The 25,644-nt window shown below is 37.6% G+C and overlaps 2 protein-coding genes and 1 non-coding gene across 3 annotated transcripts; all 3 read left to right on the forward strand.

Annotated features, from left to right (window-relative positions):
* Positions 1-888: 888 nt before the first annotated feature.
* Positions 889-14,479, forward strand: LOC113673506 (uncharacterized). The gene is made up of 17 exons (XM_089197169.1): positions 889-1,017; positions 2,429-2,781; positions 3,071-3,235; positions 3,312-3,425; positions 3,921-4,043; positions 4,545-4,641; positions 5,855-6,073; positions 6,598-6,974; positions 7,428-7,595; positions 8,099-8,209; positions 8,452-8,568; positions 8,924-9,014; positions 9,642-10,022; positions 10,345-10,467; positions 10,798-10,929; positions 11,190-11,561; positions 12,984-14,479. Exons 1-17 carry the CDS (start codon positions 945-947, stop codon positions 13,238-13,240), a joined length of 3,273 nt encoding a protein of 1,090 aa, XP_089053295.1. The 5' UTR covers positions 889-944; the 3' UTR covers positions 13,241-14,479.
* Positions 14,480-16,177: 1,698 nt separating this feature from the next.
* On the forward strand, positions 16,178-16,250 carry Trnaq-uug (transfer RNA glutamine (anticodon UUG)). The gene has a single exon. It is a non-coding gene; the product is annotated as a tRNA-Gln (tRNA).
* A 1,489-nt stretch (positions 16,251-17,739) lies between these two features.
* On the forward strand, positions 17,740-20,568 carry LOC113673516 (beta-1 adrenergic receptor). The gene has a single exon (XM_027189934.2). It carries the CDS (start codon positions 18,830-18,832, stop codon positions 19,745-19,747), a length of 918 nt encoding a protein of 305 aa, XP_027045735.2. The 5' UTR covers positions 17,740-18,829; the 3' UTR covers positions 19,748-20,568.
* Positions 20,569-25,644: the final 5,076 nt, after the last annotated feature.

Raw genomic sequence — 25,644 nt, forward strand, 5'->3', positions numbered from 1 at the left:
TGTTGTTGTTGTTGTTGTTTATGTAGGTTCCTGTTGAGCATTTAAACTCCACGAATCTCGATGACATTGCAAGGTCCTCACATTAAGATTAGTCAGTGAAAAAAACCAGCGACATCATGTCGTATGGCTGTATTAGGTTAATATGACGATTGCCGACAAAGGAGCTGTTAAAGGTCTAGGACAAGATGCTATCGCACTGTGATACCAAGGACTTCCTCTGTTTGTACTTGTCTTGCAATTTCGTGATGTATTTCTTGGCTGAAGCAGATTGGAACGTACATTAGACAATTTGAATTTTTTTTTTTTTAATTTTTCTCTACATTAAAAGGAGAAAATTTGCAGGGAAGCCAATACTTTTATTGTGCTTTGGCATCTTTTGGTTACTTTTCTCTATTGTATTTCTTGTTCCGACAGGTTAAACGTACCTTCATTGCTTTGAAGTCTTGCCACTCAATTTCTCTTGTTGAAAGGGACGAAATCTAGTGGAAAGCCTCTGCTAGGTTGTTGCTAGAGCATGTTTCAGAGCATGTTTCTTGATATGAAATTATTTCATTCTTTCGCTGCTCTCTCATCTTAAGGAGCGGCTAAAAATTTGTTTTTCATGCAAACACTAGACTAACTACATTTATCACGGTGTACATTACTGAGAACAATAAAAAAAAAACTACTGTTGTTTACCTTTGTTTTCTCTGTAAAAGAATAAGATAATCAATTACCGCAGCTTACTTAAAGTTGTGGTCCATTTCTATTTTGGATTAGAATAATATTTTACAAGGAAACAAACTACGCAAGTTGCGTGCTATTCTCTGTTTATTTGTTGTTGGAACTGCCCTGGAATGATCTCATGACAAAGCCTTTAAAACCGCATTTGCTTGGCAGTTTTCAAACCAATCTAATCCTGGCGGTTGGAGTTGCAGTACCATTTCCCTCTTAATCATAAAGTCATGATATCCTTCATAGAAAAAGGATTTCTTTCCGCGCTTTTGGTGTGCTTGATGCAAAACGGCGTCATCGAAGGTATTTTTAATTTTCAATATTCGATTTGTATTCAAACGATTCCTCTCGAAAGGTCCCGAAACCTTTCAAACTATCTTCACTGACTATCGGTTAACAACTTCTACGTTGGACTTAATTATCAAACGGTACTTTTCTATCAGTACCAAAATGATTACTTGATGTATCTTAAAGCTCTTGTGATCAGTGTTGCCTTCAATAATCGTTACGTTTTTTAGAGAATAAGTAAATTACGCGCCCCACCCCTGAATTTAAGGCCCATTCACTTGGCGTCGCTAATGCTGAGACATTTCATAGAGCTGAGGCCTGGCTATACAACGAAAAATATTAGTAATTGTAATTGATCAGATTCCCAGAGCAATATCTCAAAGTCAGTTTTAGTCCTCTCAAGATTATCACTTACCATAAGCAAGCTTTATTCAAATGAAATAATGCTGCTGAAAAATAAGAAAAAAACCTCAAAAGGACACGTTTCCTTTATAGTTCACAATTGCTTGGTTCTATACTCGTTTCATTCATCATCGACTGCCTTGTAACATTCAACGCGTTTTTTAATAAGTATGGAGAGTGGGAATAGAAAACATCCCGCAGCAGGTCACGTAGCCGTTATACTCCACTGATACTTCATGTATTCAAGGTTAACTCTTCAATCCTTTGACATCCATTGTTTCGAGTATTGTCTCTTGTTTTAACGTTGCTCTCTCATCTCATGGCATATTGACCTTCATTTCCTTTTAGAGATGAGATGGGATGAGATGTGTAGTGTGCTAGTCACTGCACTCGTAATATTCTCTAATTTTACTCATATTTCCGATTAAAAGAAAAAAAACAACTGCTTTAGTCGAGTGCAAGACCAGATTACAGTTTTAGCATGTGATGTGTAGTGTGCTAGTCACTGCACTTGTAACATTCTCTCGTTTTAGTCATATTTCCGATAAAAAAAACAACTATTTCAATCGAGTGCAAGACCCCATTTCAGTTTTAGCATAATCTAGAAAAAATGTCGTTGGCTTTCGTAATTGACTGACTTTTGTAGTTTTATTTTATATTTGCTTTCAGTTAACTCGGCGAAAATGAATTAACAAAACAAATTTATGGAGAGAACAAACAACAGGCAAACTTGCTTTCCATCACCCTTTCCACTTCTGGCATAGATTAGTTTTCTGAAGATACATTGAGTCACGTTCCAAAGCCTCACCACAAACAAAATTTGAGATACTAATCTAGGCTAGACCTAGTCAAGGGTCAGGCCCGATAATTGAAAAAATACCGAGTTTTCAACTCCCACATTTCATTGTTTAAACGCATTGATTTGATTTTTTCGAGCCTTCTATTTTAAGTGTAATCCCTTCAACACAGCACTCACATTTTTGCCAATTCTGATTTTTAAAAAATGCTCTTTCCGCCATTTTAGGCGTTCAGAGGGGTAAGATTGACATGCAGGTGAGAAATGGTGACCTAACTTGCCAGTACGTGTCATTCAGCAGCAAATTCTCAGGAGATGGAACTCCCGTCAGAGTATTTGCTTCAATTAATCATGGAAATAAAACATCAGGGGTCCATGATTTAGCTTTCATTTGGATCGAAGATGTTACAACGAGCCGTTTCAAGGCCTGTCTCGTACAAAGTGGCAAAAACTTAGAAAGTAACAGCACTATGATTGATTGGTTTGCATTCCAAGGATCACAAACGGGAGTATCTCATGGCCAAGCTATTTTTAGTTTTTTCACAACTGGATCACAATGCAATCGGGTTAAATTCACTCAGGTATGGATAACTAAAGCATTATAGTCGCTGAGTTCATAATCTAGTCTCTCAACGTCTCGTGATGTCCCCTTCCGCTAAAAACACCTTTCGTCTTCCCTTTCTTACCCAGTTTTCTCTGTTTCTTCTGGAATTTCTCTACTTCTTCTTTCTGTGTTTCTCATCAAGTTTTTCGTTTCTTAAGTATTCCTATCAACAGTATTTCCAATCTTTGCCTTTGCAGTATTTCTTTCGTCGTTTCTGTTATCTTTGTGCACTCATCTATTTTTCTTTTTTATTTCTTTTAAATAAGCCGTTTACATCGATACCTAAAATTCACGTGACAGTACAGCATGGTACTCTAAACCAAGCTCAGGACGCCATGAATATTTGGATTGCAAACGTCTCCACGAATCATTTTGAAGTTTGTCTACAGGAATCGACGACATTCGACGGCCTTCACGATAAACTCTTAGTGGTATGTTGAACATAGCAATTAAAAAACAGTTATCACACGGTCAGGAAGTCTATGATATTTATTTTTCTTTTTGCAGAACTGGATGGCCTACGAACATTACCCACTATCCTGGGAGGCAAAGGAGTCCTCAGCCGTAAGTTTTTCCGAAAACGAGGTACCATCTACAAGAGACAGTTACGCCTTGTGTAAGGTATGAATTAACCCACGTTAAACTGCTATAAACTTCATCACATAAAAAATAATCGAAATTATCTCTGCCAGATAAATCAGGAGCCGAGACCACAAGCTAATTACCGGAAATTTTTCGATATGTACCATCACGTACGTCATACATGGTCATCTAACTCCAAACGGAGAAAAATAGAAATATATCAAATTTAGGAGCTCTACCGCTTATTATAAAATTATGAAGATGAAAGCAAACTTTTTAAAGGTTTTAAGACCTTATGGAATGTGTTCCCCCCCTCCCCCAATAGATTCCACAATAAATCCTCCAATAGCAAACCTTCAGTAACAGTCAGCTTTTCTGGGGGAACCCTTCATCATTTAATTCAAGCATTGCCATTCTTCGGGAGACGGAGAAGTGGCAACACTGAACGGTCTTTACATGGAAAAATGTGAAGCAACAAGCTTAAAAAGAACTAGGCATAAAAATATATAATTTGTGCCAACTTCCATTTTTCAGAATGTCACTTTTTCGATTCCATTTTACTCTGCACCTTTGTTACTTACAACTGTCGTCAATGGTGACGGTAACAATGCAAACAACGCTTGCTCAGTGAAAGGGCCTATAATCACTTGGCTGGAGGTGAGATGGTAAAATATTCAGACACTTATATCATTAGACCTTATATGGAAACCAGGAATTAGAAGATCAAAACAATTTGGGTTTCATCCAAAGACAGAAATGAGTAAAACAAAAACAGAAACCAAAATTTGCGAAGTAAAAAATCAGGCAACCGCTACTACATGGTTTTTGGAGGGTTTTTACTTGGTACATGGGACAGCCAGGACTCAAGTTAAAATCTCATTAAATAGTTTAAAAAACAATTGTATATGAATTGTCAAAATTAAATTAAATTAAAACAGAACTAAGTTTCTTTGTAATCTAAATCAGCCCAGAGAGTGACGTGGTAGGTCTCTTCTGATAATATGACAAGTTTTACAAGACCACTATCGTGCAATTTTTCAACATTTTTGGTGAAACTTAGGGAGGACGACAGTAATTGAGTTATACCCACGTAGCGGTCAGAAGACTTGCTTTGACCTTATGTTTTTACCACATTTTTTCGCCTTTCTTTCTTTAAAGGAAGTGACTACCTCTTACTTTCGAGTGTGTATAAAGGATAGTGCCGGATATGATGGTCAGAGAAGCAAAGTACTTGTTGATTATTTGCTTTTCGGAGGTATAATTTTATAATATAAATATCATTAAATTTACCAACTGAAATACATTTAGCTGATTTCGACGATGTTAGCCATCACAAAAGGCATTAGGGTTTGGTTTCGCGCAAAACTCTTAATAAACTCTCATCGAGTAAGTGTTCGTTAGCAAAGAATTCCAAGAATTACACAAAACAAATTTTCAGAAGATGATAGTTATTTTAGATAAAGATAACAATTAGATCAAGGAAACCAATTAATTTCAATTTAGAACACGTTATCTTCGATTACTCTTTTTACTGTGACACCTTAAATTGTGTGTACTTCAGTTTGCTGTAGGTGTAGAAACCAATCCTCTTCCTAGCCCCAGTCCGCGCGGCCATCTATATAGCTTTGAATTTTCGCGCGGATCTTGCAAATAAGAAAGGTCTGAGCTCGCGTAAAGGTATTCGCAAGTACATTCTTCAGCAGTATTTCAAAAATCTTCAGGTAGATTGCTCTTTCGTCGAGTGATCCGTGTTCCTTATGTTAGTAGTATTGCCTTGGTTGTACATATTTCTTGTTATTTGTATTTCCTATGTTATTTCCGATCTTGTAATTAGTCGTTCCGTTCTTGATGTACTAATACTTTACTTAGAACCCACTGGTAATGGCGTGGAAATTAAACTCCTCTTAAGCTTATCGCTGGTGCGTTGGTTATAGTAGGTATCAAGTAAATTTCAAACATTCATTTTCGGAGCTGCGAAAGACTGGGACAACCGATTGGCGCATTGAAAAAAAGGAAATATTTCGTCTATTTTCAAAGTAAAAAAATGAAAAATTTTAATTATCTTTAAGCAATACTTCTAATCTTGAGACTGTATCATTTGCAGATTGTAAAAGTTGTTCTCTTTTAAGATATTAATAGCAAACTTAACCATTTATTAATTTTATTGAGGCATTTACTCATTTTATCGAGGCCCACTTAAGACCGTTTTGGCGAGTTGGGTTCCCTTTTTAAATAGTGGCTTTATTATTATCATTACAATCACCATCATCATCGTCATGCTTACTATAAACACAATCATCAATATCATTATATGGAGTGGAAGAGAGCTAAAAATATTTGCGTGAGACCCTTAACGTATACTCAGCTATTTGCAATCTCCCGTCTACTGCTCACTCTACCGGTACCGTTATATATTGAAGCCTTTGTATTCAGCTTTTGCTCTAAACAAATGAATATGTCAATTGCAGATCTCGATCCTTGTTCGAATGCAAGTTGCAAGTATCACAGCCATTGTGTATCCTTGTCTCCGAACCAATTTACTTGTGCTTGCGAAGGCAGTTGTCCATCGTATGAGGAACAGGTCTGCGCATCTAACGGTCGCACATTTACCAACTTGTGCCTTCTCAAGCAAGAAATTTGTAGAACACGTGGGAATTACACTAAGTATCATCCTGGAAGCTGTATAGGTACATTCTTATTCAAATCTAAAACCTTTAAATCGGCTTAGTATTTGTTTTAAGGCCATTTATTTTAGAGCCTTTTTCTGATGGCTCGAACATTAAAAGAAATACTCAATTTCTTTTTCTTAAATGTCCCACGCTCAATAAAAGTATTTAGTATCTTAATTTAAAAATCTTGCTTTGTTGGACCCTGACCACCAAGCGTACACCAACAAGGAGAATATTTCGCGCGTCTGCCGTTGCTCGCAAACTTTTCGAGGAGAGACTACCCGGGCTTTTACGTAAGGAAACCATCCTGATAGCTAGCTTTACTTTTACATTTTAATAGAAATGGTATAATGGACTGTTAAATTATTGCCCTTAAACAAAACTTACGATGGTGATCTGAGCCATGACTTAATATATATATATATATATATATATATATATATATATATATATATATATATGTATTTTTTTTTTTTTTTTTTTTAACCGGAGGGCTCAAAATTTTGCATCTTCCCTATTCTAATAATAATTGTATACTTTAGGTTTCCCTCTTCAGAAAGGAAGACATCAATTCGGGAACGTTCCTTCTTGGGCAGAAGACCAGTGTGAGGTCATCCAGTTTAAACCTTTCATATTTTACCCTGACCAGAAAATATACGTACAACTTACTGTCAATCATGTGAACTATAGTGACTCCACTGTGGTACATGAAGCCACAACACCCTGGGTTGAGAGTGTCAACAGCACTCAGTTCACAGCTTGTGTCACTCGAGCTGGGAGGAATGATTACCCCTCGGATAGCTTTGCCACAGTTGATTGGGTCGCTTATCAGGGTGCTCCGTCTGGGGGAATGGCAGGCGAGAAATGGTTCTCGAGATGGTGGACTGGAACTAGCTGTCAAAAGGTCACCTTTGCCAAGGTAATGCTATTTTAATGCTTCAGTAGCACTTACCCTCAAAACTCCGAAAAAGAAAAAAGAAAAACTTGACTTTCAAGCTTTTAAAGCAATGAAAATGCTCCTCACGTGCACGCAAAGTTGGTTACTCTTCTCTTAGCTGTTGGAAAACTACGAGAAGGGAAGGAAAAGAGATGTAAGCTGAAAAAGCTCATTGATACTCGCTGGAAATTCAAATTACCTTTCTTTAAGTTTGACTTGGAAAAGACTTGAATTTCATTTGGTCTCTTGAAAAGACTGCTTGAAAATATTAGAAAATGTAAAACATATAGAATTTGTCGAATTCCTGAAACTGTGAACGATACTTTAGTGCCCGAAAAGAGTCTAAACTTCTTGGCTTGTAGTTTTATAAAATGCTATCGAATCCCTTCGTTACTTTCATCCAACTTTTTGGTTGCATCCTGTACATTTTTTTAGGGAAAATTTTCTCAGCCACCGACGATTTTTGCAACAGCCGAGCACCACAGATCCCGCCTTAAGCACGATGCCACCAGTTTGTGGATGGAAGATGTCTCCGTAAATTCCTTCAAGATTTGTCTTCGTGAGCTGCAGAATTTTGCAGGGGTACATGACGACATATCGGTGGTGAGTGTTTTTACGTTTTAAGACATGCAATTATTAGGGGCTCACTGTTTACAAAGAACTCGACGTCTTGGTGTGATCAATTGTGAGGCAATTTTCAACACAAGGACCTCGGCACGAATAAATAGAATCGAGCTACCGACCATCATTGCATTAGTTGCACTTCACAGAGGAATGCGATCGCCTGAAGAGGCTTCTCTGAAACTTGAATATGCACCGCGCTTTATCACAAATTTAAAAGCCGCTTGGGAAAGAATTCCATTAACCTCTTACTGTTCTTAAACAGAGTATTAATACTAAAGAAAGAGAGGGAGTGTAATACATCCTCTCTTGTCCCAAAAGTAAATTCTTGTTTTCGCCATTGTTTTCTTTCATCAAGCAACTCTACATGTAATTAAGTATGCGGTTGCACATAATAAACCATTAAATTATACAGAAATCTTTCCGCCACTTTCATTACCCTATTCTTTTATCCATCTTAGTGCATTGGTTTTTTTTTTATTTAGAACTGGCTTGCGTTCGAGTCCCTTCACGGACCATTGTTTTCAGAACACAGTGATGTAAACTTTCAGAATAACCTTTCACCATCAGGGATTTATAATTTTGCCTTCTGTAAGGTGAGTTCAACACTGAGTGATTTGGAAAAACATGTATGCTAGCAGTAATATGTTTCTCTGTTTGTACATGTTGTTTTTTTTTTGGTGTGTATTCAGTAATCTTCGAGAGTTTTTATTGCTTTTGCAGTTTTATTAATTGTCATTGTCTCGTTGGGATCATGCAAAGCATCTTGTATCAAATAGGACGACTCAGTTTCCTAGAGGCAAGCTCCAATAACAAGATGTCTTATTTCATTCCATAGGACGTGAGTTTCAAGCGAAGCTACGAAAAATCACCAACGGTGTTGGTAACAGCCAAACATTCTATCAAAGGAGGAAAGGTAGCCGCAGAGTGCAATGGAATTGTGAGCTGGATTGAGGTAATCCAGAGAGCTGTCATAAGGGAAAAAAGATTTCACCATCCCAAAAATCATTGAGGCTAGATATTCATGTTTCAAGCGTGGAAGAATAGAGGCTGATAAAGTAATAAAAATTGTTAATTGACGCCATTTTCAGATGAGGCTTTCAATAACAGTATCACACTCTTACAATTATCTGCAGAAAAAAGAGGGAAAAATCGCAAGCATGTACTACAGCTACCTTTATGAGACTATGATTTCATGTTTGGCCCTTCATTATGACATATTTAGCCCCTACTGAAACAGAAACAGAACTCAATTTTCTACAGCCCTAATTTTCTCACATTTCGTTTGTTTGTTTTTTTTTTTTTTCAAGTTTATCACCCCCTCTAGATTCCGCATTTGCGTGAAGGAACTGTTCATCCAGCATTACGATCCATTGTTGGTATCCTATGCAGTGCTATCAGGTTAGTGAATATTTCTACCCCTATTCAAAAGGCATTCTTGGCAACGTTACTATTCATAACAGGTTTTAGGCCCTTAATACTCCAAACTAACATAAATTAGGGTTTAAATGTACAAAAACAATCAAAATTAATAGCAGCTCACGTGTAAAATAGCAATGATACGGGTGCAAGAGGTGACTTTTGACATTCTTCTCGCTCCGCGGTGAACTTTATTAACCAAACATAACCCAATCATGACGAAAACGTTTAGGAAAGCGTCGATGAAAAATTATCGCATGTCACTTGTCAGTTGTGGGTGTCTGCAGAATAACGAATAAGTCTTGATAATTTTATTACGGCTGTTATATGCCATGGATTACTTCAGATAGAGGCGTCGAGACAATTTCATCATGATTCTCGATCTCAGAAATACGCGGAAAGTAGTATGCAGTCGATATTCATTTCATGTTGATGATTGATTTGTGCAGGACGCCTAAGAAAGGTGCATAATACAGTTTTAAAGTCTTAAATCGTACCAGTGAGGCCATTATAGTAATTGTACGCATCAGACTCTTTGACAATAGACCGATCTCTTAATATCACAAATCTCACTCTTAACCATTTATTTTCCTCCTCTTATCTCAAAAGATGTTTGTGAGGAGAAATGGAAGTATTTCAATGGATATTGTTACAGGAAAGTATCTTCTTGTGATTCGTGGACCAACAGCCAGGGTACATGCGCAGCCCTGGGGGCTAATCTTCCCAGTATCCACAGTCAAGAAGAGAATGTTTATGTTCAAAGTCTACATGGCGGGGAGCATTCTTGGCTGGGGCTCTCTGATATAAATACTGAAGGGAAATTTGTGTGGAGCGATGGAACATCGTATGACTTCCATTACTGGGCGGAACACCAGCCAAACAACTTTCACGATGAGGACTGTATTCATACGCTTGGTTTCCTTCAAGATCATCGATACGAATGGAACGATGTTAACTGCAGTGACTGTCACAGATTCACTTGTAAGAAAGGTAAGACATAATTTTAGGGCCAAATTGAATCTAGCAACAGTGATGAAAAATTAACAACATTTTTTTAAATCTTTCACTCTACATACCATCTCTCCCTGTGACTGATAAGGACAGACATTTTTTTTTATCTTCAAAAAGGGAACTGCGCGACGACTTAAACTTCTGCGTCAGATAATCGACCGCCGCTGAATTGTCGATTTCTTTGAGCAATTCCTGAAGAACAGCATGATCTCATTGAAAAATGAAAAAAAAATCCCTTAACGTATTTTGTCCAGTGAAACCATGGAGATTACACAGCTTGATTTCTAGCTTTTCGTCACAGACTTCAACGAATGTAACGATTTCTTCAACGATTGTCCGGTGAATACCTCTTGTGTGAACAGTGATGGTTCATACGCATGTCGATGTCCTATTGGTTTTCGTCTAGAGGGGAAAAATTGCTCAGGTTTGTCAAATTATAAACCTTCATTTAGAAGAAACAATAGTGTGGTCTTGAATAAAATTAACACGTAAAACCGTAATACCGTGATTGGTTGTCAAACCATTTTGTTTTGGTCTAAAATTGAAAATAATATTAATGCTAGTTCACTTTCGTAGTTTCGTGATAAAAATTGATTACATTTCAGATTCACGAGGAATCGTTTGAAAGATTTTTTTAAAACATTATACTGATCAGTCGAGCCATGACATGTATTTGAATTTTTCATCGCTAATCTAAAATTTATTTTAAATATTACACATATTATAAAAATAATATTGTTTTTCATTAAAACAGATGTAGACGAATGCAGTTCAGGGTCATTTTCCTGCCATGCAAAAGCTAAGTGTGTCAATACTCCTGGTTCCTACTCTTGCATATGTTCAGCAGGATACAAAGGAGATGGAAAGATTAATTGTAACATACCAAGTAAGTAAGAAATCACCTCGAAGGGTCAACATATTTCCTATCTTCCTGGTACTAACGAAAAAAAAAGAAGAAGAAAAAATACCTCCCGAACTCTCGATACCTCAAGGAATTGTAAAGGAAGGTGTGGCAGGGAGGCTTTAGCTTTCGGAATCGAGTAACATGCAATACAGAACACACTCGCCGAGCAAATGAACACTTCTTTTCGACCTGTTTATCAGTCTACTTTCAAATGCTTAACGTTCTGGATTTTCAATCAACAGCTAACTGCGCAGGGCTGTACAAATCTGGTAAAATAACCAGCGGTGTTTATACAATCGACCCTGATGGCTCTGGTGCCTTTGATGTATACTGTGACCAAACAACAGCCGGTGGGGGTTGGGTAGTGTTTCAAAAAAGACAGGATGGCTCGGTAAATTTCTACCGCGGCTGGATCGACTACAAGAATGGCTTTGGTAATCTGAATGGTGAGTTTTGGCTGGGACTGGATAAGATTCACCGCCTTACAAAAACAAAGAATAAGCTCCGGGTAGATCTGATGGACACCACAGGCAGCACTGCTTACGCGGAGTACAACATGTTTTCAGTTAGCAGTGAGAGGACTAAGTACAAGCTTAGCCTTGGGACCTACTCAGGTAGGAGAAGAATGTTCGACACCATTTGATAGAGGCTTAAGTGCTTCGTCGTGAAATTTTGCATGTGAAATTAAACGTGTTCGAAAAATATTTTTTCACTTTAAAGATGGATTAAAATATGGTAGGGTACAATTGTCGTTTATTCATAAATATTGGTCTTTGTGCTCGATGTCCTAAGTATCGCTCGCGGCTGCAGTGCACCCGAAAGAGACGAATAATAGCGAAATTTAGACGAAAAAAGCACAAATTCCACACCACTGCATCGCCAACCTACAAATAAACTTCAATTGCTCTAATAATATCTTTTCATTTAAATTAACTCATGGCATCCGTAGCCTTTTTAGATTGAGTGAGTTCAGGTTAACTTGAGTATATTATTGAGGGAATAAAAAAGACGACAGATTAGCGAAATATGATAACAAGTAATATGACCTGTGCAAGTAATGAGCTTGGAACTGATAAGGGCAGAAAAATTCCATATCGTGGTCCCCAATGTTAAGGTGACTCCTCAGTATGCAATCCAGAGACAAATTGATGCTGATATCATGGATTTTACTGTCTCCGCGTCCATTACTGTTGATAGGACTACCACATCAACTCCATCGTTATTTGCATTTAAGACCTTGTCTACAAACAATATTAAATCGCTTATTCATAACTCAGCATTGAAGTCCTGCCCACTCGACCCTATGCCCTCTCGCTTGGTCAGCAAATGCGATACTCTTCTTCCAGTCGTTACCATGATCAAAAATTGAATCATTAGAAGCCGGTCACTTTCTCGAGCGCTGAGTGGAAGGAGGCGCTAGCATGTCCATTACTCAAGAAGTCCGGTCTCGATATCATATTGAAGAATTTGAGACCTGTAAGCAATAAGGCTTTTTTTATCGAAGCTCGTCGAGAAAGCAGCTTTACATCGGCTACACGATCACATGGTTAACATGAACTTTTGACCGACTACGCAATCGCCTTAAAGAGAGAACAACAGCATTTAACTGCACTCCTAAAAGTCGAAAAGCAAAATCCTACCTAAAATGAATAAGCAGCTTCCAACTCTTCTCGAGCTTTTGACATTGTGATGCGCAATTGAATATTTCACATTGATAATTATACAGTCAATAAATACCATATTTTTATATAATAAGTATTAGTAATATATTAGAAGTAGTAGTATTGTTATTATTAGCATTATCATCATCATTATTAGTATGATTACTATCATTATTTTTATTATCATACATCATTATCAGGCAGCAACTGCTTCAGTTGCCTTCACTCAGCTAGCCTGGCTAATGAAGGGATTTCGCATTCCGGCCCGCTCTGTAAGTAAAAAGGGAGTTAACATTGATAATGCTAAATTCGCTTTTTCCCGTGCAATTCAGCCATCATCGAACTCTTCTAACACTTTTTGGGTGGCTTTTTCAGGAACTGCCGGCGATTCTCTTTCTTATCATCGTGGCTATCCCTTTTCAACCAAAGATCAGGATAATGACGTAGATAGTATTAACTGTGCTGTGACTTTCAAAGGAGCGTGGTGGTACAAGAACTGTCATTTCTCTAACCTGAATGGACTGTATCATCATGGGAAGCACTCATCTTCTGCCGATGGAGTCCATTGGTATCACTGGAAGGGATATAACTACTCCGTCAAGAGAGCTGAAATGAAAATTAGACCAGCCTGAGTTTCATTTTAGAACGTCCTATTTTGTTTCCATTTCAATGTTGTTTATTGTAAATTGCTTTTTTATGAACCAAAATTCACTGAAACAGAGTTATCGTAACAATGAAAACGATTCTGTATCGTAAAGCAAAAGATCACGTGAATGAGCGGGTCATATTTGTCCATATTGATTTAGCGGAGAGACTTCAACTCATTTAAAAGAAAATGATCGCAATGGGTTCATACGTATGATAGAACGCTTTCAATATTTGTCACTCTGTCCGGCAAGGTAAATTAATCTCTGTTTTGTTCCATCAGCCTCCAACATATAAGAGAATAAATCACTGACTCAGCCATCGGCTGAATCAGTACGCAAAGATATGTGGATTAAATACCTGTATGCAAATAGTTGATAATAATGTAATGTAGCCGATAACAATTCATGATAGACGACAGGAAGATATGTAATTCAAATAAAGTCTAAGCTGAGTATTAAACGCTAGGAAATTTGTTGAAAATCGCGTTTGGTGCACACTATATTCGATGGTTTGAATGTTTTCGGCATTTCGCATTGCTAGATAGAACTGGCTGTGAATTGCTCCTGGCATGCTGCTAAGCTTAGAGACAAAGACCGACACAGTCATATGAATAAGTGAATGATATGAAAAATTACTCTTTTCTCTATAGTAGAGAAATTTAATAACGATAGGGAAATCATGAACGAAAGGATGTGTGTTTTAAGCTAGTTTGGAAAGTTAGTAAGGGCTACGATTTCTTTCATTTCAGCACTTAGATAACTTTTCGATATTCCGATAGCTACAATGAAACAACCTTCATTTTGACCCTCAGCTCTGACTTCTGAATGACTCACTCATTATCACGGCGTGCAGAAGGAAGGCCTCAGCAGGAGCTTGGCTTTCAAACGACGCACGAGATGAATAATAGAAAACAAATCCATTCCTAGCCACTATTCAGACCAAAGGTGTACTTTTAATATTCTTACATTTCAATCTGCTAATTACTTAGTAAAAAATCTTCCCTTTCTAGTCGAGGACGAGAGAATTTTTCAGTCACTGAAATCAGTGAAGTTAATAATGGGCGCGTGGAGCGGTATAACAGGAAAAAAACTCTCGCAATTATTTCAATGACACACACAACACGTTGTGTCAAAATGGTTTACATCAGCGTTTTCACCAGTCCATAATGACTTCAAGTTATCTACAGTTAGGCCGCAGCCAGAATAAAAAACAAGTACAATGACTTCATTTTTGTCCGATTTTTGCTGCAGTTTGCTGTTCTTAGTGTGATGAGTCAAATATCTGCTGAGCAGGAAACGGTGCTAATGGCACTCTAGTTAGTTCCTCGCCCACAAAGCATTGTAATAACGTCTACTAGAGCCTCTCCTTAGGCACGGCGAACAAGAAGATCGAAACACTTCCTCCGAAAATGAAGAACCAGCTTCCATACTTTCAAAATGATATCAGTATCATCAAAGAAAGAAACAACACTTTATCGCGAGGTATAGATACACAATCGATTATCATTTTTTTCCTTTCCATTTGTCTATAACTGCCACTTAGATAATAATGGAAAGCCTATGGATTTTAACCTTTTTTGATCATGACTTCCCTTTTATATTTCTAATGAACTCGCAGAAACTCTCTTAGAGAAATGTAAAAGAAACGTCCAGAAATGCAAAACGACATTGCTGCTATCAAAGAAACAAGACGCTTGCAGAAACTCAAGACAACTCTGATAAAATTATTCTTTTTCATAATTCCAAAACATTTTCTTTTCGTTTTCCGTTAATTGCAAGATCAAGATGCTTGTCGCGTTACCTGCAATGGTTTAAGTTGGACAGGCTCTTGCAGAAATCTGTCAATTTAGATAGGGTTGCTTTCGCTTAAATCCAAAGATTAATTTACCTTTTCTTCCAGCATTTAAGAAGAATTGAGCTAAGCTTCACAAATCTGGCAAAACAAGCCGCGGTGTTTATACAATAGACACTGATCGGTTCGGGTGCCTTTAACGTCTGCTATGACCAAAACACAGCCCGTCCGGTTGAGGGGGAGGGGGTGCTGGACAGTGTTTCAGAAGAGACTGGATGACTCGGTTGATTTCCACCGTAGCTGGACTGATAACAAGAATGGGTTTGGTAACCTTTGGTTGTTTTGGCAGGGACTGGACAGGATACACCGTCTGACATCAATGAAAAACAAGCTCCGTGAGGATCTTGTGGCCTTCAAGTGAAACACTGCATTTGTACTTTCCAATGTACTTTCCAGTGAGAGGACTAAGTACAAGCTCAGCCTCGGAAAATACACAGGTAATTACAATGAATAAAATAGAAAAAAAAAAAGATTAAAAAATCATATTCAAAAATATTATTATTTTTATTGTGTGCCAATATCTAAGTTATCTAAGATTAAAGTATCTAACGTCTAGTTTCGATGACAACTTATACAACTTATAATCATACGAAAGGATGAGCAAAAACAATGAGGCCAACTGTAATTCGGAAATGGCCAATTGAATCTCAATATCGAGTCTAACCTATAAATAAACGTAAGGGCTGTAACCAATAGTGCGGTATTTAAAATTTATCATTTTATCAAATTTTGATCAACAAATTTTGATACAGATTAATTTTGTATACAAATTTAATTTTGATACAAATTTTTAATAGATAGCAAATTTTGATCGAGAGCCAAATCACAGGCTTGATTTGATACAATTTTTTAATAGATAGCAAATTTTGATCGAGAGCCAAATCACAGGCTTGATTTGACACAAATTTTTAATAGATAGCAAATTTTGATCGAGAGCCAAAGCACAGGCTTGATGAAACTGAGTCCCGAAAGGTTATTGGGCCAAAAGAACTGATAAAACTAGGGAAAAAAGTCTTGTTTAAGACTCTCTCAAAGTAAGATCCAAACCAATTCGAAGGTGAAGAAGAAAAGGCCCCTATGGTGTAATGGTTAGCACTCTGGACTTTGAATTCAGCGATCCGAGTTCAAATCTCGGTGGGACCTTGAACACTTCTGTAGTGTATCTTTACAACAATAATAAACAACAACCCATTTCATTTACCCAGGAGCCCATTTATCCCATAACATATCAATGCAACAACAGATATAAATTTTGATCGATAGTTTATGTGTAAGGGACCGGCAGCAGAATTAACCACAGGCTTGATGAAACTGAGTCCCAGAAGGTTATTAGGCCAAAAGAATTAATAATACTAGGGGAAAATGTCCTGTTCAAGACCCTTTCAAAGTAAGATCCAAACCAATTTGAAGGTGAAGGAGAAAAGGTACCATGGTTAGCACTCTATACTTTGAATCCAACGATCCGAGTACACTTCTCGTAGACATTTTTATTTTCTATACCTTAGAAAGCATACTGTACCTCTCAAAAGGTTCGGTAGGGAATTTGCATTGTAGTTGTCTCTACCGTCAAAAAATAAGTTTGTTCGCTATCAGAGATGGGGTTTTGGTATTTTATGAAAATAGTCAATGTCCTCATTATACCCCAAGAAAATATTCAAAAGGCATTTCAACCAAATAGGTCTTATTTATAATTGAAAATTCACCAAATATTGGCAGCAAATGGTTATTTTGGAGTCTATTAACACCCCTACTATTCAAATCATGCCGAGTTAAAGTTACCAATTTCATCAAACGCCTTTTGGGTCAGACAAAATTAATATGAAGCCTAGTTGCATCCTTGAACGAAATCTCAACTGTATCAGATTCATAGCAAAGGTAGCTGTACTGTTTAAGTCTAAGATTTTAAAATTTGACATTGTTTGGCTGAATCTTTATGTAGTCTTTTTAGTGGTAGTAGTATAGGAAAATGGGGCTTTTTGCGAAAGTGACTTTTTAGCAAGATATTCCCACTGCGCTTGAGGCTAAAATTTTTGCAACAAAATGTCGAACCTTTTTAGTGTAGAACACGTGACCACTAGAATATTTGAAAAGTAGAGAAACAGACTTCGCAAATAGGCGCTCTTATTCGTTCACTCGTCGAGCAAAAAAAAAGGAAGAAATTTATGATCCTTAACCAATTTTGGATTATTTTATATATTTATATTTAGTAATTCTAGTGCTCGAAATGGTTATATCTCATTGCGCACGCTGCTTTTCGAAAGGACTAGAGTGTTCGTTTTTTAAGGTTTCATAGACGCACAAAATAGTGATTCTTTGAAATTGTTATGTAAAGATTTGCAGACTCTCTGTGAGGCCAAGTTACTTTTAAGAGTCCTCAAAAGAAATCCTTCCCCTTTCCTCAAAAGAAATGATTTAACAGCCGTCTCACCGATCGTTAAAAAGTATGCACAAAACTTTAATTCTCTTTCCTTAAATTATCGGTCTTGAGGAAGGACGAACAAGAAATTCCGAAAAAACTTTACTTCTCGAATGTCTTTTTTTCAAGTTTTCCATTTGCTTCTGTTTTTTTTCCTATCACTATTACTGTTCCTGCTATTTAAAGAGGCAGTATTTAACTCCGTTTTAAGAAAGTTCAAGAATAACACCCCACGGCAAACGACCAAACTTTTGGGCTGCTACTTTCCACTGTTTTACTCTCGAGTGTAAAAAGTATGCATCAAGAGTAACAGGAGAGTTTTTGCAGCACGAAAGAGGAGTAATTTCATAAAACTCTTGCTCAGGCTGACTTTTAACAATACTTCCTATTTTAACAAATATTTTTTTTAAAAATAAAACACCTGTCAATGCAATGAATATTAATCCTGCCACCCGCATAGTGTCGAGTCGAAATAAATTGACCAGCCGATACATGTTTTAATATAAAATTGGAGTTGATCTAGAGTTAACTTGCCTCTTTAAGTCTTTGAGAGGTACGATTACTCCTCATTTCTACTTTTTTTCTACACAATTTATATGGGAGTTTTAAAGAGTCTTCATGTCATACAGGAACTCGTCCGTGCGAGTTTATTATTGGACCACCAATTAGATGTACGTTTGTAATTATGCTGTAGGTAGAATACAAACCCCTTTTTAATTTCCTATAATACTTGTCTGTTTCTCCAGCACTAAAATTGTAAAGACAAACCATTTGAGTGATAAATATCTTTTTTTCGATTAAGTGTACTCATATCTCTCTTTCATTAGCATTTTTTGTTGTTGTTTTGGTTGGATACAAAAGCCTTTGAAAGAAAATTCAATTTTTCTCATTATTATTAATATTCCCGTAACGACTACTCAAAACTTTCATTTTTTCCCGCATACCAGTTTCGACAATCAAACGTTCTAGTGTTTATTTCCTATATAAAAAAATTGCCTTCGATAAACCATAGCTACCATTATTTTGTTGCACTGCGTGGGATTCGACCTACAAACGATTCGCAGATGCTACGGTTTGGCGCCATAAAGAATTTGCATTGATAACTTCCATCATTTTGAAGATTTGTCATCTTTTCGATTATGAATATTAATTCTAACATCAGCTTTCAAAATAAAAACCTGTCTTGCGTCGCATCGATGTCATTTGTGTCCAGTTTTTCTCACGAAACCATTTCCTTGTGGAAAGAAGAAAAAACTGGCACCGTGCAGTCGGAAACCTATCATTTGTCCTCTCTAAACCGCCCGGTATGAATACGACAAGCACGCAAAATTCTACTCTGGAAGAGGACTGTTCTGGTGCACTAAAAAATGTTGAAATCGCAATTTTGTCAGCGATGAACAGTGTGTTGGCGCTCATTTCCGTTGTTGGAAATGCACTCATTTTGGCAGCCATTTACAAAGTTCAAAGCCAGAGGACTCCTTCCAATGCGTTCGTTGCTTCCATGGGAGCCGCAGACTTCTCCGTGGGTCTGTTTATGAACCCGCTCTGGGTTGCAAAGAGTGTTTTGAATATCTGGAAAAGTGACAACCAGCTTTCGACTGCCATTGAAGTTCTGACGATGCAGACAATTGTAGCCACTACCTTCAGCTTATGCGCAGTAAGCGTGGATCGCTATATAGCGGTGACTAGAATGCGTTATATTGAGATTATGAATTGGAAACGCATCCGAATCATAATCCTTCTCATCTGGACCTTTTCCATACTGTTTGCGTGTTTCCGTCTCCTTATTACAGATCCCCTTCAGCTACCAAAGCTGTGGCTGGCCGCTACAGTAATCACTGTCATAGCGCCTTTAACGCTCATCTCCATCTGTTATTATCATATCTTCAAAGCAGCTCGATTTCAAATTAGTAAAATTTCAGCCTCTGAAGAAACTAGGATTAGTCCCGATCAAGCTACCATGCAGCTTAAGCACCGTAAGGCAGCTTTAACAATAGGAATTGTTGTTGGTGTTTTCATAATTTGTTGGACCCCAAGTTTGGTGATCTCTCTCACTCAGTTCTTTACTGTTAATAATTGCCAGAAACTTATGATAAATGGCTACTGGTTTTGGGGAGCGCTGGCAGAGTTTAGCAACTCGGCTTTTAATCCTTTCATATATTGCATGAGAAGCAGGGACTTCAGGAAGGCTGTAAAGAAGGTGATTGGTGATTGTGTCTATTAAGTGTAACTTTCACCTATAATGAGCCTTGAAATAACCAGACAAGTACACAGTTACGATGCGAAGGCTGCTGAGTAAAGGATAATTTGCATGAAGAACTTGTCACTTAAAGGTTTGAAATCGAAGTATTTGCGATTTTTCTGCTTAAGCCGGTAAGTATCAAAACTTCCTTTGATACTATAAATATTGACAAACGAAATTCGCGCGAAGAGCGATACTATGATCAGTTTTAGTAGTTGAAAGTTCTGGTTAAAAACTCCCATAGGCAAAATATGTTTAATGTCAGGTATAATTGAACGACAAATATATTAGCATATTTATAGAGACTATTGAAACTCCAAACAACGTCCCTAATACATAATTTTAAAAGATAGTTTGGTTGTTTTATGACAATATGACAAATTATTTACTCAGCATTTCGTAAAAATTTTATCTCCCTTCAAATACGCCCCGCATCCAAGCCAAGATCCTTTTAGTCAATTTTTTATTGCAAATGTAAATGTCAAAAGAACAAAGAAAAAAGAATAGCAAATATTATCCCGTATTTTCAGTTTTACTTCTCAACGGAACAAACGCTGTTTCTTTAGAAGAAGATAAATTGTCTCCAAGTCTATGTGACAAGTTAATCTAACTGATGTATCTTATGAATGTAAAAAGCACAAGTAACAAGCCAATATGACAAATTATTTACTCAGCATTCTATTAAAAAGTTTATCTCACTTCAAATACGCGCTACATCTAAACTAAGGTCTTTTAATCAAAAATTTAACAGCAAATGTAATATTCAAAAGAACAAAGAAAAAAGGCTATCAAACATTATGCAACAAAACATCTTCTCCCGTGTTTGCAGTTTTACTTCTTAGTGGAACATATGCTACGTTTCTTGAGAAGAAAATAAATTGTTTCTTAATCTATGTGATAAGTTAGCATAACTGATACATCTTATGCATACAAAAAGGGCGAGTAACAAGCGCTGCTGGCATCGAGTTTGCTCTCTGGCTAATTTGTTACAAAAAGACGTCAGGAAATAATTGCCTCAAGATGTCAGGTGTTAACAATGGGAGAAATGTCGGCAACGTTATCTCCAGACAGTCTGAACCGCTCGGATCTCGCTTTGGAGATATACCTCTGACATCTGAGATGATCAACGTGAACCTTCCTTGTAAAAACTAAACAACTGTTTTAAATGATATTGCATTGAATCTGAAGAGGAGAGTTGGTATTCAGCTCTTTAGAGATGATGGACTGCAAAAATAAAGCTCATCGAGCTAAATATATGGACCGCCCAGCTATGCTGTCCAATCACAACCTATGAGAAGTAACAGCTCATTGAGTGTTTTTTCACGAGTCACTCACAAAATCATATCACCACAAAATAACTACTTACCGTAACGAAAAAAACCATAGATCTGTAATATTAGCAGCAAGCTTAATCTGGAGAGCTTTAATTAGTCAAAGATTACACGGGCATTCCTCCTCAGGGAATATTACTGTAGTTCATTCACTGTTCGGAGCTACGAAGCAATGGCTTTGAAAGATATTGTTCATCCAGTTGTTAGAAACAATCACACATTACGCGCGTGTGTTAAAAGCTGGATGAGCGTTCGATTTTGAAACCATCCTTTACATATTTATCTCTCTCTATTTCTTGCTCAACAAACACTTCATTTCTATCATTACCCGATAAGGATTCGATTGTCGTCAGAAAATTCGACTCGCAGTCTTAAGTCTTAAAAGTCACTTTGACACTTGTTTCTTCAAAACGAAAAAAAGGCACACATTGTGTTAGGTTGAACTAACGAAGGAACAAGATGTATTGCCTTAGCATTGGTTGCCGACAGTTAGGCGTTACAATTTACGCAATTATAATTTATAGTTTTTGTAAAAGCTAAGTTTTTCGTTTGTCTCATGATGTAGTCACGTGTGATGTAGATCGCGACGTTTCGCGAAGGAAAACAAGTCCTTTGAATTTTCGAGATATGAGATATGAGATACGAGATATGAGATATGTGATGGTGTATCGACCTCCATATCCTTCATTATAATAAAGTTCGGATATAACGCGCACTGTCATTGGTTGAAAGAGCGTGCTCTATGAGAGTATAGAGCATAGAGCTGAGCTAAAGCTGTCACGCCATCTGCCAATTGTACTATGTTCGAGCTTTTCCAGGACTTCTTTTTAGCTTTTTTCCGATAATTGAAAGTGAAATTTTGGAACTGAAGCGAGCCGGCAAGTAGCAACAGAAGAATCAAACAAATATTTGCAAACATACCTGGCGCCGTAATTTACGTCATTTAAACGTGAGCAGATACGAAAATACTCATGGGAAAAACAAAAAAAACATTCCGAGTTTTAAAGATTTTCACGCTCAGTTAGATTGCAAGCTTACGCACGGTAATAAAAATCAAACACAGCTAAAACTCGTATAGCATATAAAGTTCAGTGTTCAAAAAAAAAACAGAATAAAACAGAAATGATGAAAAATTTAACCAAACTGGCTCATCGTGGCGATCTCCGGTCATCACAGTAAAGCAAGCTTCAGAAACTAAATTGGCCACCCTTCGAGTGAAAAAATAAGAGCTTGCTCTGATATCCTTTTCGATACGTTGAGTGGAAAGTCACATCAGTCACTGCAGCCGAGTTTTGCGGCGCTGTCATCACGAGCGATCTTCATGTTCCGGTGAATTCGGCTGTCGTTCATTCAAAAAACACTCGCCTTGAACAGTTTGTTTTCTACCTTGTCATGTGAAAAAACTCGCGTGTTTTTATGAGCCATAATTCGGCTAAAGTTTTCTGAACATTTCACTTCAAGATTCTGTATTAGAGACTTAAAAACTTCAGGCAAAAGTGTTAAATTCGACTTGCCGAACTATTTTAGTTTGTAAACTATCGTAGAATGTGAACTTTGATGGTTTTTTAACTTTGATGGTTTGACACTTTTGACAGCGTTAGTCTTGTACAGCCAATCAGATTACTTGAACGATTCTAACAGGGATTCTGATTGGCTTATTGTAGCGTGCTTTATGAGAGTATAGAGCATGCTGACGACACTGTTGTTCGCTTTGGAAATAAAGTTTGTTTTGAAAATTGAAAGTAATGCTTGGGTAATTTAACGGATTCTTTATTATAAAACAAATAGAGAAGCCTTGACTGTGTTCTGTTCTGTTATAAAGCACTTAGGAAGTGGCTAGAGCACTCAAGAAGTGGGAAGAAACACTTGACTACGTCTCGTGTTTCTCCCTACACTTCTTTCGTGCTCTAGCCGCTTCCTGCGTGCTTTATAACAGAACAGAACACAGTCAAGGCTTCTCTATTTGTTAATTATAATAAAGTTCGGATATAACACGTGCTGTCATTGGTTGAAAGAGCGTGCTCTATGAGAGTATAGAGCATAAAGCTGAGCTAAAGCTGTCACGCCATCTGTCAAATTGTACTATGTTCGACCTTTTCCGGGACTTCCTTTTAGCTTTTTTTCCGATAACTGAAAGTGAAATTTCGGAACTGAAGCGAGCCGGCAAGTAGCAACAGAAGAACCAAACAAAGGTTTGTAAACATACCAGGCGCCGTAATTTACGTGATTAAAACTTGAGCAGATGCGAAAATCCAAAAGGAAAAACAAAATAGACATTTCGAGTTTTAAAGATTTTCACGCTCAGTTAGATTGCAAGCTTACGTACGGTAATAAAAATCAAACACAGCTAACACTCGTATAGTATATAAAGTCCAGTGTTCAAAAACAAAACAGAACAAAACAGAAATGATGAAAAATATAACCAAACTGGCATAACTGTTAAAATTCATACTAATCATGACGGTGTCGGAGCGAATATGATCATGCTGAAGTTCATTGCGGCTCGCTCATCATGGCGATCTCCGGTCATCACGGTAAAGCAAGCCTCAGAAACTACATCGGCCGGCCTTCGAGTGAAAAAATATGAGCTTGCTCTGATATCCTTTCCGAGCCGTTGAGTGGAAAGTCACATCAGTCACTGCAACCGAGTTTTGCGGCGCTGCCATCCCGAGCGATCTTCATGTTCCGGTGAATTCGGCTGTCGTTCATTCAAAAAACACTCGCCTTGAACAGTTTGTTTTCTACCTTGTCATGCGAAAAAACTCACGTGTTTTTATGAGCCATAATTCGGCTGAAGTTCACTGAACATTTCCCTTCAAGATTCTGTATTAGAGACTTAAAAACTTCAAGCAAAAGTGTTAAATTCGACTTGCCGAACTATTTTAGTTTGTATACTAGAATGTGAACTTTGATGGTTTTGAACTTTGATGGTTTGACACTTTTGACAGCTTTAGTCTTGTACAGCCAATCAGAGTATTTGAACCATTCTAACAGGGATTCTGATTGGCTTATTGTAGCGTGCTTTATGAGAGTATAGAGCATGCTGACGACACTGTTGTTCGCTTTGGAAATAAAGTTTGTTTTGGAAATTGAAAGTAATGCTTGGGTACTTTAACGGATCCTTTATTATAAAACAAATAGAGAAGCCTTGACTGTGCTCTGTTCTGTTATTAAGCACTTAGGAAGCGGCTAGAGCACTCAAGAAGTGGGAAGAAACACTCGACTACGTCTCGTGTTTCTCCCTACACTTCTTTCGTGCTCTAGCCGCTTCCTGCGTGCTTTATAACAGAACAGAACACAGTCAAGGCTTCTCTATTTGTTAATTAGACCCCGTTTCAACCTCTGTCTTTTTTGGTGAATTCTTTCAGTTTTAGAGAATGTTGTTATGTGTCCCGAGGCCCTTGTTATCTCTGGGGTAAAATTTCCGCACAGCCCCATCCTAGATTATACATTCAGTTCTTGAACAGAGAAAACAATGACAAAAACAATGCATTTCCATTGGGAAAACAGATTTGTTTTACAATAGTATGGGGCTGTGCGGAAACTTTACCCGCAGGGTAAAGTTTCCGCACAGCCATAACATACTGGATAAGTTTGCCCCGCTGAAAACAAGGACTATGATTAATCGTCCAAAGGTCCCATGGTTTAATGATGACATTAACGTCGTCGCCTTGAAAAGAGAGGCGTGAAAACTGATCTCCCTGGTGACTAGAATAATTACCATATAGTTCGTAATCAGTACTCTGCATTTCTTAAATCTGCACGTGTGAATTATTATTCAAACCTAGCGGTTCTTCCAAAGCACACTGACGCCACAAAGCTAGCAAACGTATTTGGCACCTTCTTCCTCAAAAAAATTTAAATCATAACGGAAAATCTTGACAAGTTTCAAGTTCAAGAACCTCGACTCATTCCTGTTACTCCTAGGGAGAATCTGGAGAGTCTTTCCGCGCTATCCATCGAAGAAGTGTCTAAGATTGTTCGAGAATCCTCCAATGCCTCTTGTCGGCTGGATCCTGTTCTTACATGGCTACTGAAGTCCTGTCTTGATGTATTAGCGCCCCCTATCACTGAGATGGTAGATCTCTCTCTTCTCAGTGGTCACGTTCCAGAAAATTGGAGAACCGCCGTTATCTTTCCTCTACTGAAAAAACCTGAACTTGATTTGGTCTATAAAAATTTCCGTCCAGTCAGTAATCTTCTATTCACTTCCAAGGTTGTAGAAAAGGCTGCACTTCAACAACTTCTCGTACACTGTAAAAAAATGCCCCCCTCCCTAAATTCCAGTCCGACTTCCGTAAGTATCACTCGACAGAAATTGCTCTATTGAAGGTTCAGTGTGTTGAGTATGAATAATAAAGCAGTGACACTTCTCGCACTTTTGGACCTTAGTGCTGCTTTAGATACCATTGAACAATTCATTCTTCTGAATATCTTACAACGGGATTTTGGAGTCGTCAGGACTGCTTTAAATTGGTTCGGCTCATTTCTGTCCGGTCGCAAACAACGTATACTTGTTGGTGAGAAGACTTCTGATGACTTTAATCT

The sequence above is a fragment of the Pocillopora damicornis genome, chromosome 2 (assembly GCF_964200805.1).
Source record: "Pocillopora damicornis chromosome 2, jaPocDami1.2, whole genome shotgun sequence".
In the NCBI taxonomy this organism is placed as follows: domain Eukaryota; kingdom Metazoa; phylum Cnidaria; class Anthozoa; order Scleractinia; family Pocilloporidae; genus Pocillopora; species Pocillopora damicornis.